This window comes from Sinocyclocheilus anshuiensis, unplaced genomic scaffold (genome assembly GCF_001515605.1).
Source record: "Sinocyclocheilus anshuiensis isolate Anshui unplaced genomic scaffold, SAMN03320099.WGS_v1.1 scaffold1487, whole genome shotgun sequence".
NCBI classification, from domain to species: domain Eukaryota; kingdom Metazoa; phylum Chordata; class Actinopteri; order Cypriniformes; family Cyprinidae; genus Sinocyclocheilus; species Sinocyclocheilus anshuiensis.
Window position 1 is genome coordinate 272498 of NW_015555817.1, and position 1296 is coordinate 273793.

The 1296-nt window shown below is 38.0% G+C and overlaps 1 protein-coding gene across 2 annotated transcripts in view; it reads right to left on the bottom strand.

The window, feature by feature from the left end:
• Positions 1–705, bottom strand: part of LOC107675193 (Krueppel-like factor 8) — a 49456-nt gene extending 48751 nt beyond the window's left edge. The window contains exons 1-2 of one of the 2 annotated variants that reach the window (XM_016469455.1): positions 558–701; positions 396–479 (exon numbers count right to left, since the gene is read on the bottom strand). In XM_016469455.1, coding sequence (XP_016324941.1) covers positions 396–479; positions 558–680 — 207 coding nt within the window. In that variant the 5' untranslated portion in view covers positions 681–701. Of the gene's footprint in view, positions 1–395 lie in introns of both variants that reach the window. The other variant, XM_016469454.1, reaches the window with a different exon arrangement.
• Positions 706–1296: the final 591 nt, after the last annotated feature.

Here is a 1296-nt window from a genome sequence, read left to right on the forward strand (position 1 = left end):
TATATATATATATATATATATATAAATAACAATGCAGTAATATGTTTAATGTGCAGAAGCTTTTCACAGTTCTTGCAATATTCACATTTTCTATGACATTCCATATTTAAGAGATTTTTTTTAAATATTTATTTATATATGCATACATTAAAAAATTTAATTAACAGATTTAACATAATGGTCAGTAGATATGATCACTTTTAAAGCTGTTATCGCTCAAATGTTTTACCTTTTCCGTTGGTTTCAACTACATTTCCCATAATCCGCTTCACTTACACTCACTTCCTATTGAAACAGGAAGTTAAGGGTGCAATGGGAAATATGAAGCGATAAGGAGCAAAGAGCCAATGCAGTGTATGGTTTTTCACGCGTAAAAAGTAGGAAATCTTACTTACGGATTGCGGGTTTGGTGTCGGGTCCAATATAGTCGGCACTCTCCCTTCCTTCAGTAAGAGTTTACTTGCATAGCCTGCATTAAACTGTGGTAGGTTCACAAATGAGTCCGGACTGAAATGCGCTGAACAGATTGTTAATGTAGGACTGTAACGATCAGGAACCTCGGTAAAGAGAAACTTTAGCCATTCGTTTCTGATGCTGGGATCTTTTGGGAGGCTGTGCAGAGACACGGGCTCGATCCTACAGCCAGGAATGGCACAGCGTTTGATGGATTTCCCCCACATCTAAATACAGACGAAACTAACACTGCGCTCTTCTTCGGATCTTTAGAAATAATATTAACCTCATTTTAGTTTCTCCATGACTGAGTGGGCCATAAATGTGGGCGATCATATGTTAATGTGCTCATGGCTGTGACGTCAATACCACGACGGTTTCTGAGAGACCTGTTTTTGCAGCTATATAATATATACTATAGTGCTGCTATAGGGTGGAAGTTTTATTCAGCACCCATTGAAGCAGAAAGGGAAATCTTGTTTCGTGATATATATATATATATATATATATCTCTGTTCATGTATATACTGTATTCTATATATAGTACCAGTCAAATGTTTGGACACACGAATGGGAAAGTGTCCAAACTTTTGACTGGTATTGTACTATAATATACACAAAGAATATCGGCCGATATATCGATGATAACCGGAAGCCTCCGTACAACGGGAAACGAAGAGGTAAGGGACAAATCTGTTATAAGAGACCATTCAGAGTTTTTATCAAATTACTAACATGCTGCAGGTTTGGTGTCGGGTCATGTAATAGTCGGCACCGCACCATCCTTTCAGCTTCTTTGCGAAGCCTGCATTGAATTGGGAGCGGTTCACAAAATAGGCTGCT